The following is a 17,089-nucleotide window of genomic DNA, read 5'->3' on the forward strand; positions in this document are numbered from 1 at the left end:
CGCGACGCGTGCGAAGTACACGAGTTGGGTGCCGATTAATCAGCTCGTTTGGCATGCAGCAACTTCACAGCGGCTCAAGAGCTAGATCAGCTAATGAATTTCGAAATTGGTCTGTTAATCGATTGATTTCCTTTACACGCCGCTGTCCTATGGTGTACATTATACATAGCGATCAGACACTGAGCAAGATTCCATGACGTTGGTAGAATTTACGAGCCAACAAAACTTTCACCTCGACCCCTGTTTCCTCGGCGAGAACTGTCGCGAAATCGTTCCACAGTCTATCGAAGATCTTGAAACGGGTCTCGAAAGAGCCACACAGTTTCCGACTGGTCTTAGGAAATTCAAACGTTTACAACTAACTGCGGAAGAACTGTTAAGACTCCGGCTAACTTTCGAGCTTTTCGACCAGCGTCACACGTTTCCAACTTTCTTCCTTCGGCAACGACTCGATTAAAGCTTGCCAAACCGAATTTACACGGGGTTTTCGTGTTCCCTTCAAACATTAATGTATATATATATATATATATCTACTATAATATAAATAAAAATAATATATATTACGTCGTCCGAAAAGTTTCTTTCGTTTTATAAGGAAATAATGGATGCACAACATTTTTCGTTTTACATTATTTTGTCGAATTACATATGATCTATTTTTTTCTATCAAGATAAAGATTACAACATTCGACAGATTAGGTTTCATGTTTATATAAAGATACGTTGTTGTAAAAGACGTGCCTGTAAAAGAAAGACACTTTTCGGACAACCTAATATATTTCACTTCGCGATGTGGTACGAGACAAATAGAATTGAGAGCTTTCTTAATCCACTCAAGACCAATTTCTAACTAAAAGACAACTCAAGAAGCGACAGTTTGAATTTTCGACGATTCCGATTATGAACCACTTATTTTTCGCTTTATAATCTCACACAATGTTTTCCATGACACTCATACGCGATCTAATTTCTCAACTTTGCAACACTAATCGATAATTTCGAATATTTTTTACATAAACAAAAATAATGTTGTATGGAACTATCTGCATTATTTGCGAAACCATTACGATAATGAGACCTCACATCTCACATTTAAAAATTCAAACAGAAGCAAAAATAAAAGTCTATCGCGTCGAGACTTACGATCGATATAGATACCATTTGGAAAATTTTCAACCTTGTTTCCTTTCCTTTGCGCATAAAATTTCTTCTAGTGTATATTAAATTGTATAATCCCTGCATAACCCACATGATCGCTAGTTTCAAACGAGTTGATCCAACATTCCCAAACTTTCGGCTATTTTGACGATCGAGAGTGTTCTCCACTTTGTTCCCTTATTTACCGAGACGAAAAATAAATAAAATTTGTTGGTCCAACCACCGCGATCAATCTAGACATATAGCACGGATGATCCATCATCGAATAACGTCCGAGATAAACGATAACGAGACAAATGGGCGGTCCACGAAACTACGGAGTTCTCCATTGTGTGTATGAGCACGGGTTTCTTGTTTGCCCGATGGATAGACACACGTTACACGCTTCCGTTGCTCGGCAGACAAAGGGAAAAGGGCGAAGTGACGAACGACGAAGAAATTGGATCGTGTTGAGCGGGTGGGATGAGTCGGCCTTAGGTGTCGGCATCGATGAACTTGGTTAGGAAGCTTTAGGGCGACGCATACGTCTTCTCTTATGAAACAAAAGGATCGGAGACTAGCGCAGAGATCGAGTTATCCCAGTTAGTAATCGGATTCCAGTAAATCGGCGATTATTCGAGGGCGGGAAATGATAATAAAAATAAAAGCCTCTTCTGCTTCGTTCACGTCTTATCAAGTACGCTTGCACTGTGTAAAACATCGAAACAAGCCGTACAAATGATTCTGTCGATAATACGACATCTACGAAGACGCGTACACGTGTAGAGAACGATGCTGTTACGCTGGCTCTTTAATTAATCGCCTGAACTAAGGCTGTTCCCCTGGTACAATTCATCTTATCACAGACGCGAAGATTGATTAACGTTACACTTCTCGGTTTCATTCTATCGGATTCGGTCCCTGAACCTGCTTTCCTCAACAAGATCAACCGTTCGACTAGTTCTCGCCAGTCTATATACGTAGTAACATCTAGGCTCGCAAAAAAGCTCACGGGGCCAAGTTGTTGCCGGTAAGTTTTGTTAGGAAATGCTCGTCAAAGGAACGGCGGGCAAGTTGCAAATGAATTTTCAGTTAAATACTTGGCAAGTTTTTGCAACAGAGTGTCGTTAGCAACGGAGACTCTTTGATGTATCCGTAAACCCGACCAAGGCAAAGGAAGAGATCGAGGAGTGTCTTGAGAACTTCTCTGGCAACCTTTTTATTTCGATCGACCTTTGACTCGCAAGCTTTCCTACTAACGCAACCAACATAGATTCTCTTTTGAAGGATCCATGTACGTTACTTTCTTATATCCCCGTGAATCCTATACTTGTAAATCCTGGCCCGTTATTGCGGAATATCTCGAGCACTTTACGCAATCCATTATGGTCTCTCGGTAACCATCTATTCGTTAAATATTTCTATTTTAATGAAAGAAGAACGAGGAAAAAGAAAACGGCTAACTTAAACGCCAGACAAGAATGCAGAAAGCATCCGAACACAAATTCTTGGCCTGCAACAACCACTTATTAGAAAAGGAATGTGCTTCTTCATTCACAGCTACGTTCTCTTCTAAAGAACTCCTTCACTCGTAGATTTTAATAAAAAGCCGTGGTAAAAGGGAGGGGGGTGAAAAAGGAAGAACAAGATAAGAAATCACGTGGAACGATAAATCTGAAAGTTCGCCGGCCCGTTTCCCGCAGACTTCTTCGCGAGAGAAAGAAAACTCACCACCAACTCGCCAACTTTTCTCCACGAAACTTGCCGAACGAATTTCCGAAAAACAAATTTCACCTCTTGCTCAACCTATTAAAAATAGCTGTTAATGTCGGGGGAGCCGGCACGCCGCCGGTTTACATACCGATTTTTACCTGATCGATCGCCAGAGGAAGTTCGTTAACCGACAATTACAATATTTATACGGGCGAATTGAATCCCCTCTCCTTCACCTAGCATTAATTACTTTCCGCGAATTTCTCTGAATAATCCCACCCAGTAATAGCTTGCATTGATCCTGACTCTCGACGATGCCAAATTGCGCTGAAATTTGCATATCGACTAGAGAAATTCGCATGCACGTCTTCGAGTCGACGACCTCGCCAGCTAAGACTTCTTCGCCAACTGATGGATTATCAAGAAATCTTGAATTTCCAAGATCACCTCGATCGACCAAGACCCTCGTCATCCACAGACGAACGACAATCGTTGTTGCGATTAGCGAAAAAATGTAAAAAGTACGACAAATGGTAATCGAGAACCATACATCTACGTTTATTGTTAGATAGACGTAAATAGATGTAATTACAAAATTATCCATCGCGTGTATTACAACGAAAACTAAATTATATTACATTTCGAGTATGTATCGTATCAAAACTTATGTTTCAAATTAAAAATGGAAGGAAACCTTCCATTTTGATTTCTTCGGTGCAAGTTTAATCATTGCTGGTTTTAATAGTAATTCACCATCTTTCTACATTTTGGTCCATACTATACGATTTACATAGACTACAATCTGGTTAGATGCAAGTTAAAATATAAATTACATCAGAGTCAGAATCCTCCTATGTAAAGTAGGAACGAGAAGCAAACTAGCTCGCCATAAATCAAGACCAAAGACCGATCTCCCGTTGGCAAACGTGAAGATCACAAAGGATTCGATGCAATCGTTGAACGAAAGGAGTTGGCGAAGTTCATTTCGAAATCTAATCAACGCGAAACCAAGAACAAGTGCAGATATCGAAAAGAGGGACGTTTCAACTTCAAAGAGTTACACGACATCGGAGGGCAACCGCTAAGCTAGCGGCCATGTGTTCCGCAACGATGAAGTAATCTGATAGGATTCAAGTTCGGCCCGGACTGAAAATAAAGCCGCCACAGCTACGATTAAACCCTCTTGGTACGTTGATTACCAAACCGGACAATTCCGGCAGGACAGCGGTTTGCCCACGTTTCTGCATGGCGAGAAGGAAAAATCAATGCCAAATTCTGTCAGCCTTCCTTATTCCACTTCACCGACCGACCAACAGATTTTTCATCGTTTATCTAAAATTCTATATTTCAAGAATATATGTGTGTGAAAATCTGTACGTGCTAAAAACGTGCGCCGTGTATATTACGTCTTAAAGAACGCGGTAGAATCGAGAAGCGAAAAAGACTGGGAAAAGCAACTTCAGAATAAGAGTTTCTAGAATTATCGCTGGTATTGTTTTCTTTCTATTTTATTATTAAATCAACTTTATCTGTTTCCTTTTATATTTCATATATAATCGCCATCCAACATTTCTATGTGTCTGTCCTGAAAAGACCAAAACTATTTACATTACGATATATTAGGTTATCCAAAAAATGTCTTTCTTTTACAGACCCGTCTTTGACAACGATGCATCTTTATACAAACATGAAACCTAATCTGTCCAACGTTGTTATCTTTATTTTGATAGAACAAAATGATCATACGTAATTCGATAAAATAATATGAAGCGAAAAATATTGTGCATCCATTATTTCCTTATAAAACGAAAGAAACTTTTCGGACGACATAATAGTCGCACGAACCTGTTTGAAATTGATGTTACGTTAACAGAGTTACATTGTTCAACCATGTTGAGAATTGTGGATCTTAATCGCCGAAATAAACGTATAGGAACACTTAGATTACACTTCGAATTGATATCAAAATAGTTTCAGGTTTATTTAATATGTGATTTACAAGATATTCGTGGATACACATCTGCGCGCGTCTTAGCATTCTCTTTGTCTCACCATCTTCTTTACCACACTACCAACGGAACAGTTGCATTCTTCTGTTTTACGAGACGCTGCGCACGCACATACTCCCACATACTGATACTCATATATGTGTGTCACTACTACACGGTCATAGCTTAAAAAATTACACGTATCTCAATAAACCATTTGAACCTTGTTTTCGTCTATTGTCACGCTTAGGATATAATAGCTTCCCGATACAGGTGTAACATTATTGGGTTAACAATGGCAGCTAATCGATCAGTCCGAGCTAAGATAAAACACGAGAAAGAAACAGGTCGAACAAGTCGGCTGTGACAGAGCGAAGGAAGAGAGTGCGGGAAAAAGAATAAAAAGGGTGGGTGAGAAGAGGCAAGCGTACGATAATGGTGTGATCGAGGCCGGGTGAGCATAATCGAAGAAGAAAGAGGAGACAAAAAGGGATGGAAGGGAGACACAGACATCCGCGGAAACGATATTTCAATCTTCATACCCGGCAAGTTTTTTTTTCGCTGTTCAGGGGGCAATCCGCATATCGCGACGAACAGCGGATAGATTTCGTTTTAGGATAGACCGTCACACAGAATTGGTGCGACGATGGAAGAAGGAGAGAGAGAACAAAGACCTCGAGAGTGGTACGGGGTTGATTGTAGCCGGTCGACCAGACCAGAGACAAAATTGCATTTCCCACCACGTATATCTACGAGCCTCGCATCATTTCGTTTAAACAAACCGCGTCCATTCACCGCTGTCAACGACCATCTCTTCCATCTCGGTTTCGTCTTTTTGCCAACCATCGACCATCGCTGTTCTAGAAAACCGCGAAACTTTCATCTGCCCAATCCGTGCATCCTGACACGGACACTTCGATTACGATTCCACAAATAACTCTGTCCAACGAAAAATCGGCTACATGTTCCAGCCACTCCCCTAGGCTGCTCAGGGACCGTGATCGCGTCTATGGGTTCGACTCACTCGTTCAGCAAGTAAGGGATTCTGATTGACTTAGGATAGCTACATTTCAACCAGGGTAAAAGGAGATGGCATTCCAAAGCTTTATGGACGATTTAGATTAGACATTTAGAGAATGGTAATGGTACTTTGAAGGGCATTAGGGTATTCTAGCTTGTGGAAGAAAGGGCGTAGAAACGTAGAATTGTAAGATTATGCATAAGTGTGCGTACGACCAGTAAGGGGAATAGTTGGTGGTCGATGCTCCGAGATAGTCGAGGGAAAGCACAGAGGTTAGAATTGTTCCCAGATGAGTCGACTACCCTCGAAGCCATTAAGTCGTGGTCATTGTCAACGTAGACTTGGTCCCAAATAATTGGCGCCTAACGACGTACCTCTTACTGGCATGCATGACGTCAGCGTACCTTTAGTGATGCTAAAAAAGGAAAGATATAAGAATTTAAAAGAATGAGCGATGAGCGTTTTGTGAAACCATCAGAACGATAAAAAGCAATGATACTAAGATGGTATTAAACGTGTTGTTTATTAAAGAAACGAGTAAAAAATTGTAATAGTCAGTGTATATTAAAATCACCTTAAATACAAGTACACAGATAATGTATGCCGGTCGTAATCGTCGCTCGCTCAGTGCTACTGTATGACTATACTGATTCCTATCACGTTCGTCTATTTATATCGATCGGTAGGCTTACAAAACGTTCAGATGTAATTCCGGTTGACGATTGTAAATAACAGCGATAATGTTTTGTCCGGAGTTCGTTTACTTTTGAACGTAGCTAATCAACACAATGTCGACACTCCAAGGCACAAGCATATGAATCACTCCGATTTGAATCTTCCGTTGACTCATGTGCTGCTAATTGACACTTCGTCATCTTGTTAAATACACTTACGTCCTAGAAAATAAAAGCTAAGAGAGAAATGTCTGGCGTATCTGTTTCGGCTCTTTAGAAAATATGAAAAGAGAAATAAACGTCGATCGATTAATAATCGTGCGAATCGTGGTAAAAGCTTTCGATCACACATAGTTCGTCGAAGTTGGAAGATTCGAAAACCAGCGTAGCCGCGTGTTGTCGCGTAGCTGGTTCGAAAAACTAATTGCATTCCGATGTAGCTGGTTTTCCAGCGGAGCTAACTAACGTGCCATCATCGAGGCTGGCGCAAAGCTTTTGTCATCCGGCAACTTTTCAGACCGTAATTTTGCCGTAGATTAACCTTCCCAGATCGCGATCCACTTCCTTTTTCCGGGAAACTTTTATCCCAATCATTGGCACGGAACTTGCTCGAAATGAGACGGACATTGCATTTTACTGAATACTTTTGCCCCTCTCATCTCCACTTCGAAATTAAAATTGCAATTATCCTACGTTATTCTTTCCTCTTTCTCTTACCATCCCCATTTTCTTACGTAATTTCCTATCTGCTCTCCTCAATATCTCAACGTTAACTAACGCGTACAGCGCTTTGCGTTATATAAAACGAGATGTTTCAAAGTTCAACCTCCTCGATGGAAATTAATCGATTCGAAATGTTGCGGTTATTAGATATATGTGAATACAAAGGAACGCGTGGATAAATTGTAAGGTAGAAAATATATATTTTAAAATTATGTGAATACAAATCGGAATATAATATGAGCTGATCCAGATCCGCACGCTAGCAGTATTACCCTATGACTGAAAACCCTGAAGCCAACGTTGCCTGTGTACTGTTTATGGTTTGCCTTCGACGCAGTCTTTTGTCTATAGGCTGTCGATGGCTTCGGTGCTTGAGAAAACCAAAGACCAGATGTAGAGTTTTTTTAGAAGTGATGACCACTTCAACACGAAACACTCTACCAATATACTGTCGATCAAACTTCAAAGACAGATTAACGTGAAAAATAAATTTGCATGTGCTCGCTAAATTACGCTAGTGAAGAAAAAAACGTGGAAAGCGTCTATGACAAAAGTAGCGCGTCGACCTTTAACTCGATAACCGGCGGTAACATCGATGGCAACGAGAATAATTGTCGCAAGCAATCGATCACCACGGGACGGCGTATCGGATTAAAGCGCTATTAACGGCTGCAACCAGTCGGACACGATCAGTTCGTTGGGTTTTCGAGCGACTCTCCTTCCGGGTCGTCGTACGCAGAGCACCGAATCGATTATTTCGAGGATCCACCCTTTCGCAGAACATCCTGCGGTTCGAGTAACGTCAGATTGAGAGCCATAGGAAGAACGAATCAGCAACTTTTCCAGCTTCCCGTTGAATGAGCAATATCATCCTGCCAACGATTGCATATTTCAAGGTCTGCTTGCAATTTCCGGCTGCGTGACAGGTTACAAAAGTAATTTATCGGCCTTGTGTCATGCCGCTAATCAGGCAGCTTTGAGGTCACGCCGCCCCAATCAGAAACTGTGGCCATTTTTTTCTTCCCCCTTTGTTAGAATCCACTGTAATTATTGCTAAATTGAATGTCAACGTTGACAACGTAGTTTCCCGCGTTGTTCGTAGATTAATTCGAGGCTTGATCGTTACGGAATTCATTATAAAAATATTACAACAATTCTTTCTAAAATAATCAGCCGAGAGAAATTCTTTAGTCGATGAAAAGCAACGGTTTGAAGTTGTTTCGCGTTTGCGCCGATCCGCTGGCTGCTTTCATTACTTTTCTAAGATACATCAACATCGACTATTCCAAGCACGTAGCTAGCAAGATTAACCTCGTCGGTCCTTAATCCAAGATGTATCTCCACGGAGGAGGTTTCTCTCTTACAATTAGGCAGAGGAAATAGCCGCTAAATCCATCATCTTGAGATCGACAAATGTCATTAATTATCTAGAATCGCCTCGTTGTTTCAGCTCGCAGCGACGTTTATGTACTTTGCAAGATTCACCTCTGATATTCCTATTGCCCTGAATAGAACCATGAAATTATGGCTCGTATACGGTCGAGAGATCTTCGATCGTAGCAAAACTTCCAATTCACAAAACAACCCTTCCACGGTGGAATCGCGTCAAGAACAATTTCTCAAACGTCTCGGACAAACAAGCAGCGGATAGCGTATTTCAGGATTCACCCTCGATTTCCCACAACTGCTCCAATCTCATATTTTCCAGAATAATTTTCCCCACTCGACCTCTATAAGCTTTCTTATCGGCCCAGCCACCCCTTCTACGTTCGTAGCCCGTTTAACACGTCCAGTCCCAGACGCACACTTTACAAAATTAGCTTTGTCAGCCTTTAACCAGGTATGTACAACCGCGCTTGGGGTTCCAAATGCCGAAGATACAAGTGGAACCGTTTCAACCCCTTTCAACTGACCAACAGCAATTGGGATCGACGAGTTTTCACGTCGTCGGATCAGCAGCTCTTTTTTTCTCTCGATTTCTTAACCATCGTCGAACCACTTGGTTTCTTTCTCTCCTGACCGCTTCTTTTTCAAGGAAGACTCAGTTAAAGCGATATTTGTTTCGTGCAGAGAAAAGAGAAGACGCAAGCTTTTTACTGGTATGTTGGCTAGAGGATAAACGCGTTTTAGACACCTCTTTATAAATCGTTAATTATCCAGAGCTCAAAATTGAATCGGTTTTAAACAATCATGTGTTTGTTGAGACTTAACAGGCCGCTGAATTAACAAACTACTTGTTGAGTGCAACACACCGGCACAGGCAAATTACCATAAACGATTACGCGCCTATTATTCACAAGTATGTAATTGAATTCGTAATTAAAGCGTTGACTGAATTATCGAACAAAACAACAAGAACGCCAGTGTCAGGTGTTTCGAATCGATGCCCGTATATTATAAACTGAATCCAGCTGAAACATCACGGACGATGATTCACCAAAAAGGAAAAATGTCATGAACACGATACGACAGAACGGTATCGAAAGCAATAATTCGACTTTGGAATATTATTTCGCAAGCTGTTAGAATTACGAAAAAAGCCATACTGTAACGTACCTAGTAATTTTAATAAAAAAATTGATTGAAATCGTCGAACCTCGAATTAGAGACCTCGAGCAATTGTTTCAACTGCAACCAGTCGATGGCATGTTCGTTAACGCTGAACAAACTCGTTTCGTGTTCATCCCGGGAACATTCTGCGCCAAGCATTTTCGAATTGCGACGTTAAAAACATTAGCGGCAATTTTAAACGATTTCGACCGGTCCATTCGAAGGGAATGCCAATTGGGCTGTATACCGCGGCAATTTTTCCTATTTTTTTCGCACAAACAGCGCGCTGTGCGTCACGTAAAAATTACCATTATTTCACATAGACACGATTAATTCTCGTTTACGCGAATCCGGCGTTTCTCTAATCTACGTCCATGCCTTTCGACCATTTTAATTCCGATCTGTTTAAAAATTGACCGATCTCATTTACCGGTAGACTTAGTCGCTCTTGAAACTCAATTTTCCGCGGGAAAGACCCTTCACACGGGTGACTTTTCAGCCGGTATCGAACAAAACGCGGTCGTTTAAATCACGAACGGTCCTTATTAAAAAAGACGACGCAAAAGAAGAAAAGGAAGCGAGCAACCGGTCGCATTCATGGGGACGTGCTGCATCTTGGCCGAGCTGGAAATTGCGCGGCTTATTATTTAAAAAACGGATACGAGCCAGCGGATGGGGAAGAAGAGGAAACAAAGGGACGAAGAAGAAAAAAGGGGGCGACGATATCGCATGAAGCGTTCCTTTTACGCGCGAGTCCGCTGAAAGCAGCGCGATACGATTTTCTGTCAGACGCAAAAACAGATAAACCGAAAAGAGAGCAGAACGAAGAACGAAAAAGAAAGAAGTAAAAAAGAAACGTGACTATAAGATAGTTTCTGTCCCACTGTTTCTGTCCCCCTCTTTGTTACTTCCATTTGCTCGTTTCTCCGAAGGCTAATTTACTTCAGGCATTAACTTACCGAAATGTGTACACGCACGTGGCGAGAACTATTGTACGTACGATTCATTCGGTTGAAAGTAATTTCTCTTGATAACAAGCTCGTCGGACTGACGCTCGCTTATGAGAATTACAGCTGTACGAGCGGCTCAACCGGAATAAACGCTTACGGTACACTTTTGCTCGGTGATTCGAGGCGTTTGCGACACGATAAAAAGGGACCAGCTGACGCGCTCCAGCGGAATTCTTTCGCGCATTGCCGCCCCAGGCGGACGAACGTCGTGATATGGCTTCATCGTGCGAAATCACGTTAACCCTCTTGATATTCCGCGTCCAATTATTATGACTCGTGCGCGTGTCATCGCGAGCTAGGCTGCCTCGTGTTTGCTTCAACGGAAGGAAGTTATTACCAGGACGATAAATTTTCGAGTCTCTGGGAAAAGATTTCACGAGCAATCTATATTGGAACGTGACGATGGTTACGCTTGCAGTACGATGGCGAGAAAAGGTCAGGTTCGAGTTTTACAAGCTGCAACGATTAAGCTTCCTCTTCGTTCGGGACCACTCAACGATCGAAAGAACTAGCAGCTTCTTTATCACGGAAAACGTATACGAGAGATCCAGAAGTTGTTAGGTTTCATGGCAGAGTTTCCGAAATGTCAAACGAGATTGAAGTTCCAAAGCATGTTTTACAGTCACGTCTTCAAGATATCTATGACGAATCGTCGCCTGGAAAAGCTAGGATCTAATTGTAATATGTTGTAGAATCATCATCACCGGCGACGTTGTACGATGCAATCATCGATAATATTTTTTCTTGCGATGCAATTGAATTTGATTGACCATTTTCTTTTAGGCAACAATAGCGTTCCGACAGTTTTTTAATCAATAAATGACAGTGTTGAATTTTTCAAAATGAAATACGACGTATCCCATTGTGATTGAACGTTAGGTCGATGCCTTCAATTTCAAAATGAGTTCACTTGCGGACACTTTTTTTAGGACATTCAAAGCTTAGAGTGTTTGCATATCGCTTTCACAAATAATAACATGTATAATATCACTTTGAAATAGCCTATATTTATCGAGGTTGAGCACAGAGTTGCCACGATATCGCCGATCGTCTGCGCGCTTGGTATTGAGCAAACTCATAATCGTTCCGACTCGCGGTCCTCAAAGCAACTCTCAAACCTCGATAGTAGAAGAGGAACTTGTTTGACGCAGCCTAAGGCAGTTGGAAGTCTCACGCCACGAATCCTAGCCAGTACTTAATGTTGTTCCATTTGCAACTGCAATAAGTCTTGGAGACACACTTGAAATCCATGCGACTTGTAATTAATCACGCTCTAAATCCTTCAGATATCAACCAATCTATTTTCTTCGACAGATATTTCATTATTTCTATCATTATATCCCACTATGTTATAGTTTCATATGCAATGTTACACGATATTTATTAGTTAGATAAGGGAAAAAACATTTCGTTGAGTCGTTGGCATTTTTTTTTCAATTTCAATTTCCTTGTTTTTTATTTCATTAATAGCTGCAATATATATTCTGCCTTGTAACTTATAACTTCCTAACTTTTCAGGTCCCTGGTAACTGTGCTTTTATTTCATATATCGTTTATTTTTCCAAACATTACTCTTTCCGCGCATGTTTTTATGGTTATTGCATTTTTATTATCAGATTCTTTACACAGATGAATTTCAGAGCATTTCTACAATTTATAGCAATTGAAAAAAAAATCCAGAACACGGTTTGTTGGCTTTGAATCTCGAGTTTCTAGATAAAAATCGAAGACCCAACTCATTAATGATCTTTCGCTATCATTCAGCGTTATCGTTATTTTTACTGTAAAACAAAGTCCTGCTTCACGCGTGTTTTCGAGTTTAGAAAATTAAACATTCGGTAAATATTCACGAGTAGTTAATTTGGAAAATTTCCAACGCCTCTAATGCGAAAATTCTTCCAACTTCGTTTCAGATTAATGGTCGTGGCTGTGTCGTTATTAGGTTCCCGTAATTCACGCGAGATAATTTAGTTCTTAAGTTACATTAGCTGCGCCCGTTTTACATCTGTTCTCTGCTGCTTCTGTCTTCCGTTCGTGGAATCTCAACGGCAAACAAAAGGATCGTATCCATTTCCGCAGATCCTAACTCGTGACATACCCGAAGGGATATATTCTGTGTGCGCGCCGACACACCTTACAAGTACTATGTAATTCCGTTGTTTGCCAGTCAACCGAAACTCGTCGCTTTATTTAATTAGAAGCGGCAGAAACGCTTTTACCGTCCACGAAAATGATAAATTGCATTTATTATAGCGCTGTCATCTCTTGTAATCATCATTATCTCGTATATTTTAAACCATTCCATAACTTTTAACACTAAAACTACCACACCAGTCAAAATGACTGGTTCTACAATTTTATTTTAAAATTCCTACTTCGTGTTATAGTTTTTTCCGCAATGACGTAATGACTTTCTCAACGATAACTGAAAGGATAATATAACGAATCTTATTTTGTTTTTTATGTATTCAAACTCAAAATAATTTCCTATCAAGGCTACTCATACTTATCATAGTGTAAAAGGGTCCTGCAATCTGTTTATCGAACCACAATTAACCAGTTTCCTCGTTTTGTACAACTTCTCACATGTTTTTAAAATTTTTGCTGCGTATCGCTCAATATGATGATATCAGTTATTAAGAAAATTCCGAATCGATCGCTAGATTACACTAGAATACCACACCAATCAAAGTGACCGGTTCTACAATTTTATAAATGTGTCAACCCTCGTTTAGGGATCATGGTCCCAGATGGATTAATAATACCAAAAATGTACTACATAACATGGAATTCCTTCTGTAAGAAAATAATAAATCAATAAATATAAAAGTATTCTATCGCTACATATTTTTTAAATATCAGTTATTCTGACTAGTTTTGGTAGAAATAGCTTCGTGTTAACTATCGATAGTTCCAGTGTTAATTCACCAAAAAGACACGCAAGAGAAAAATAAATCTACCCTTCTTCGCTTTCTCTTGTTTTTCTTTCGCGATTTCTCCCTTCTTTATCATGCTTAAGATACTAAAAGTATCAACCGTTTGACCGTGATACGTTAACTTTATTCTGAAACAGTCGTCTCAGTGGAAAAAGAAATAAAAGATTCTTCTTCCTTTACGAAATACTTTGTATGTACTGCATACGTTCCCCATGTTGTACTTATCCATAGTTTGCTTCTGCTTCTTGTCCTCGCCCTTTCTTGTGCAAAAATGTCTTGAACCAACCAATCGATACCTCCAGCTTGCATTGTGCTTAGCATTATAAAAACAAAGTGCTTGAAAACTGGATGTCTTTTCTGAAATTCTATCTCTTTATATTCGGCTATGTCTGAATCCACGTTCTAACCTCCGATCGAAAAATCGATCTTCCTCCCTATTAACGTTCCATTGCTTTTAGTAATTCTGTATCTTTTTTTATCGTATTTTTGTATTTTGAATCGCTTGGCAAATTATCGTCTAATTATAAAGAATATGCAACGCAACGTATGTTCTAAGTCTCGGCTCAAGGGGTGGAATTTCTTTTGAAGATTTTAAACGAAATCCTTATCACGCTAGAAGTTAACGTACCCAGTAGGGTGCTTAAGATTCGAAAATTTCCATCTCTTTACACGGCAAAGCCGGCGAAAAAGTTCTTGTTCGAATTACATGGGCGGGGCTGAAGCTTCTGAATACCAACCATCGGCCGCCATCTGCGAACCGTTGGTCGAACAATCTTGGAAACTACAGCACGAACTGCAATCGTGCCGCGTTCCAACGCCAAAACAGGATTCTGTGGATTGTCTTTCTCCCTTTGGCATTCCACCGTGTACTCTTGATCGGTGGCTAAACCAAGAAATCAAGTATACATTCGTGAAATAGGGAAACATTTCTGAAAGTTTGACAAATATTTCATCGATCTGAGAAGGCTGAATTTTCCAACAACGATTTCGCTATGATTCTTAAGCAATTCCGGAACAATTTCATAAAATAACTCCCATTTTTTAACATATAAGCCTAGCAACCAACGATCTGATTATGTAAGGACAATTTAAATTCAAAGGATTTTTGTATAATATCGATCATTTGCAACATGAAGAGGGAGATGTGGTGATCGTTGCGTATTGGCGTCGCGGTTTTTCACGACTATTTGCAGCCACGCATGCAGGAGACAGCCGTGAAAAGTCACGACGCTCCAATGATACTACGCAACGATCACCTTTTCTGACATTGCCGTATCGCGCGTGGCGTGTGCAGCGACGAAATTCGCCAGCGGTGAATTTGCACGGCCTCTAATCAATGATGCATCTTCGGCCGCGTATGTGCGCGTTTCTAACGATTAACTTTGTCCCAGATATCCAAAGGCCCGCGGCATAGAGAGCAGGTTTCAGCGTATTATTCGGCTGCGGGTGTTGGCAACGAGACACCCCCAAAGTCGCGCAAAATAATTATTAATACAAGTCCTAAATTGAATGTGTAATGCGCTAAACAACGCAGCAACGCAATCGCATTATGATGATTTATTTAATGTCGGACTGATCTGGTCCGTGTCGCGTATTTGGAATATTTTAAATGCCCTCTGTCGATGATAAACGCTCGCGCAATCCCCACTACGTGTTGCTGCCTGACCCGAGGAGATTTTGCAAATTTACGGAAATGGGCCGGAGATTCTGGGCGAACTGGCACTGTGTGGCTGCTCGGATAACTTGGCAAGATAGAGATTGAAATTTAACTTCCGTGAAGATATAACGTTAAGATTGGATGGTTTAATCCTCTTTTTAGATTCAGTCTTTTATGTTTGCCTACGGGGTGACTCGTGGCTCTTCCGCACAAAAATGTAGCGGGATCGATGGTTTACGCGTTTGCACATACACGCGAAAAAATCTAGTTACGGCTCGTTAGCAGTATACAATTATTAGCCCGCTGTAAACTTCCACAGTATCCCTCGTTTAACGGGCGTTGGCAATGTGCAGCTTACAAGTCGTTAACTCGCGCCTCGTTTCAGATCTTACGATGTAGCCTTTCGTTTAAAAAATGAAGCAAACGATTCGGACAAACTTTGCTTTATTAACGCGATGCTGCGCGCTTGGTAAGATCTGACTTTCGAAAATCTCTTCTATCCTCGTCTCATGAAACATAGCTCGGGTTGGATAAACGATAATTTGTTCTTCCATGGGATTTCGAACATGACGGATCATATTCGTATTCCTTCCAGACGGTTAGTCACAATGTATATCCTCGTAGTGTGCTATCTCGCGTGGGTATCACAAGCTTCAGGGGTGAAAAACATCACACACGGAGTAACAAGACACCTTAGATCTATTGGGTTTCCTGAGGGCAGCGGCATGGGGGTAAAGTACAGAATAAAAGTCATTCTTCATCAACTAATACTACCATTTACCCGTTAATGCGATACTAACGTCGTAATTTGATCTGTCACCGCGGAAAAAAATGGCATATCGTGTACAGATCGTTTCGATCTGGTCTATATAAAAATAAATGGTTATCATATAAAAAAGAAACTCTTATGCGTGCAGATATTCTTCGCCCTCGGAGTACCCATTGATATTCCCGACAAATCGGTGCTATTTTCTCTATACTTCGAAGCGAATTATGCTCTGCCAGGGGAATGGAACTCCACTTACTATTCGGGCGAGCCGTCTCTTAAGAAGCGAAGTCTGGATCGACGATTGGCGTACGAAATTCTTATGAACAAACTAGAAAGGTAAAGAAACTGATTAAAAATGAAACGTAGAAAAATGAGTCCTGGATAGACTAAATTAAAAGTTACAATATCTTTATTTTTATAGCTTTGGTTATTCTGGTGAAAATTGTCTACTAAAGATGATCTGTGAAGTTACTAACTATCCTTTAACTAGTAATGGGGTGCTTGGCGAAGTGCTGCAAATTTTATTTACGTGAGTGCTAAACATACTTTAATGTAAATACAGTTTCGACAATAACTTTCCAATAAATTAAACGAATTAAAAGTTTTGGGACACGTTTGTGAAATATCAATAACGTGATGCAATTTTTGTCACAGGCCATCCTCTTCGCAAAATGAAAATCTTCCGAGCGAGATCACCGAAGCCGAGCACGCGAAAGATTGCAATTACCGCTATAAAAAATGCCCTCAAAGTCCATTAGCTTTGATAAGGCGCCATGATCTCGACGATAATAGTTAGAAAAGCCACGATATTAAACGCAATCTTCATAGTACACGGTATAGTTCACGGACTGCCGTCCGATAATGGAGTTTCTAAAAAACACATAAAGATTTTTATACTTCCATAAATAACA

The 17,089-nt window shown here is 40.6% G+C and overlaps 1 protein-coding gene across 1 annotated transcript; it reads left to right on the forward strand.

Moving 5' to 3' along the window:
- Window positions 1–15,372: 15,372 nt before the first annotated feature.
- Window positions 15,373–17,065, forward strand: LOC132905847 (uncharacterized). The gene is made up of 4 exons (XM_060957547.1): window positions 15,373–16,140; window positions 16,327–16,514; window positions 16,600–16,707; window positions 16,833–17,065. The coding sequence occupies exons 1-4, from the start codon at window positions 15,919–15,921 to the stop codon at window positions 16,972–16,974; spliced, it is 660 nt and encodes a 219-aa protein (XP_060813530.1). The 5' UTR covers window positions 15,373–15,918; the 3' UTR covers window positions 16,975–17,065.
- Window positions 17,066–17,089: the final 24 nt, after the last annotated feature.

The sequence above is a fragment of the Bombus pascuorum genome, chromosome 4 (assembly GCF_905332965.1).
Source record: "Bombus pascuorum chromosome 4, iyBomPasc1.1, whole genome shotgun sequence".
NCBI classification, from domain to species: Eukaryota; Metazoa; Arthropoda; class Insecta; order Hymenoptera; family Apidae; genus Bombus; species Bombus pascuorum.

Coding starts and splice junctions, on each gene's coding strand:
- LOC132905847 (XM_060957547.1), top strand. CDS start 15,919: ATGAAACATAGCTCGGGTTGGATAAACGATAATTTGTTCTTCCATGGG. Junction 16,515..16,599: donor CTTATGAACAAACTAGAAAG/GTAAAGAAACTG, acceptor TTATTTTTATAG/CTTTGGTTATTCTGGTGAAA. Junction 16,708..16,832: donor GTGCTGCAAATTTTATTTAC/GTGAGTGCTAAA, acceptor TTTTTGTCACAG/GCCATCCTCTTCGCAAAATG.